The following is a 2,415-nucleotide window of genomic DNA, read 5'->3' on the forward strand; positions in this document are numbered from 1 at the left end:
AACATATGGTAATTTGTTTTTATCACCGGTGGAACTCCTCCTCGGAACAGTCCAGTTATCCGTAGTTTCGTGCAAGTAAAAAATAGGGTTAGGATGCGCGCAACCTTTAAACATAACCTAGAGCGTGTATTTAAATAATTTTATTTGATTTTTTTTCTTCTTCACCTCTCCAGGCTCGTCTCCTCATGGTGGATGATGATTTGCATAAGAATGGATAAACAAATACTTGTTTGGTGCCACAGCACCTAGGTTTGCGTGTGAGTGAGGATGATAGTTCAACGTTGGGAGGGACGGGCGGCGGTCACAAGGCGAACAAGAGTGATCATTAGACCCCTTGAATTTGAAAGGGAAGAGATAATGCTTTGGACTATTCTCGGTTTTGGTTGCAACTAGATAGATTGTTGCGGTTACTGAACCATAGTGGTGAGATTTCTGCCTGTTGTTGTTACTTTTGCGGTGGATATGATTAATTTAGTATTTTAGAGTGATACATGTGGATGAAAGCTGAATTTCAGGTTTAATTTTTGAATTAAAATTTCTGTCTCAAACTTGGCAAAAACTTCGATTTTCGAAGAATGCCATGACATCGATTCATCAACCGTTTCAAACGTCAAAATACCATCCACTGCCATGACCGATCGCGTCCCCGTGGTGCCGCACCTTCGCTCAACGGACCTCATCCAGCCGCTTCGCGAGACCCAACCGGACACGGTCCACTTCAAGGGAACGTTCCCGTTGCGTCGCTTCAAGTCCAACCCGGATCTGGTGGCACTGCGGGTCGTCGAGCAGAACCGCTACGACCGAATTCCTTCGCCTCCGGTTTGCGGGCTGGACGTGCACCGGATGCACCGGAAGTTGGAACGGATCAATCCCCCGCGGGACAGGAGAGTCGGTAAGGTAGATTTTTGGGGGTAAAAAGCTTAAGAGATTGTAAGTTTGAGGTTATGTTTTCAGAGAAAACGAGGCTGTATAATCGTCCGAGCTCGATGGAATTGCCGAATAGTACTGAGAAGACCAAATGTGATGCGGAAACTGATGTCAAAGAGTTCGGTCAGCTGTGCCAGGAGTTCTCCAACCAAGTGTCCCTGCTAAAGTGATTCAAATCCAAACGGTCCTTCACCCAATTAAACAGTAGAAGATGTAACAGTTGATAGTCCTCGAATAACTCTCAATGATCCCCGCTTTGTTCCCAAAACTGTTACACTGTCAAAGCACCATATCCCGATAACGGCCAACTCCTGTTTGATGCCCTTCCATCGGCCAACAATCGGCTATCATAACTCAAGTGCACTCGTCGGTAATTAGCTTTCCCACACGCTGAACGATCCTCTCGGGAGCGTCCCTCCTCTGTCAAAAGTGCCCTCGAGTGTCTCTAAATTGTGGCATCCGATTCCACGTTCGCTCTTGCGAACGCTGCTTTGTTGTTTCCCGCCGAACTTTTTATTCTGTTTTATCTTTTTTTTTTCTTTTTGCGCAACAGGAACAATTATTCCTGCACCCGGATAATCGCTCTATCATCGTTGAAATCATTCACGCTTTATTAACGTGTAACGCGTCGTACAGGGAAGAGTCGCTGGTTTGACAACGGGCATCAGTAATGAAGAGTAATTTTATAGGTCAAAATTGGTTGCCGTAAACTGGGAGGAAAGCAGGACTTCAGCCTGAATAGGGAAATCGTTTTTAAGACTCTTTTAAGCTTCAAATTTGTAGATGGATTCAAACATTCTAATTACTGAATTTGTTCAAATCGAAAAGAGCATTTTCTTGAAATTTTGTTGTGGTTATTCAATGCTATTTGGTGATTAATAGTTGCTGATAAATTGACATATAAAAATTGGGTTATAATAAAAAAAGAGATTGATTAAAAAAAATTATCAGACTTGGCTTTTCTGGAAATATCAAACTTTGTGTAGTTTTTTTTAACTATGCACCTTTTAAGAACTTTATGGATTATATAAAAATGATGTGTTTTTGACGTTTAACAAAATTATGATGATTATGGCAACACTACTAAATATTATTGTCTATGCTGGGTATAGCTGAGTGGATCTCAACGATTTTGCAAACCGTCTTTTCTTTGTATTTTTTTCAATTCAATTTTGTTTAGTATTGGTATTAATTGGTCTACAAATTGTGGTATTTAAATACAAAATAGAGATATGGGATTCCTTTCGACTTAACTTTTCAACTTTTCTTTAATTTTCGATTGTTTTATATGTGAGCAATTCTCTACCAAAACCGGAAATGGATTTTATTTGTATTTTTTGATTTGGCTCAAACTTTGTGGGGGCCTTCCCTATGACCAAAGAAGCCATTTTGCATCATTAGTTTGTCCATATAAATTTCCATACAAATTTGGCAGCTGTTCATACAAAAATGGTACGTAAATATTCGAAAATCTGCACAGCTAAAAAA

At 40.4% G+C, this 2,415-nt stretch overlaps 1 protein-coding gene across 3 annotated transcripts; it reads left to right on the plus strand.

Moving 5' to 3' along the window:
- Positions 1–543: 543 nt before the first annotated feature.
- LOC120429608 (uncharacterized) lies at positions 544–1,613 on the plus strand. 3 transcript variants are annotated; one of them, XR_008212148.1, is made up of 3 exons: positions 544–897; positions 955–1,297; positions 1,481–1,613. XR_008212148.1 is itself a non-coding variant. In XM_039594641.2 (2 exons), the coding sequence occupies exons 1-2, from the start codon at positions 631–633 to the stop codon at positions 1,095–1,097; spliced, it is 405 nt and encodes a 134-aa protein (XP_039450575.1). In that variant the 5' UTR covers positions 565–630; the 3' UTR covers positions 1,098–1,330. The 3 variants fall into 3 exon arrangements, 1 of the variants encoding a protein (XP_039450575.1); XR_008212147.1 differs by having other exon boundaries at positions 565–892; positions 1,481–1,610; XM_039594641.2 differs by lacking the exon at positions 1,481–1,613 and having other exon boundaries at positions 565–892; positions 955–1,330.
- The last annotated feature ends 802 nt before the right edge of the window (positions 1,614–2,415 follow it).

This window comes from Culex pipiens, chromosome 2, assembly GCF_016801865.2.
Source record: "Culex pipiens pallens isolate TS chromosome 2, TS_CPP_V2, whole genome shotgun sequence".
Lineage (NCBI taxonomy): Eukaryota > Metazoa > Arthropoda > Insecta > Diptera > Culicidae > Culex > Culex pipiens.

What these genes read in the sequence shown, in the direction of transcription:
- LOC120429608 (XM_039594641.2), top strand. Translation starts at nt 631, where the DNA reads ATGACCGATCGCGTCCCCGTGGTGCCGCACCTTCGCTCAACGGACCTC. An exon ending in CCCGCGGGACAGGAGAGTCG is followed by an intron (nt 893 to 954) that starts GTAAGGTAGATT and finishes TTATGTTTTCAG; the next exon opens with AGAAAACGAGGCTGTATAAT.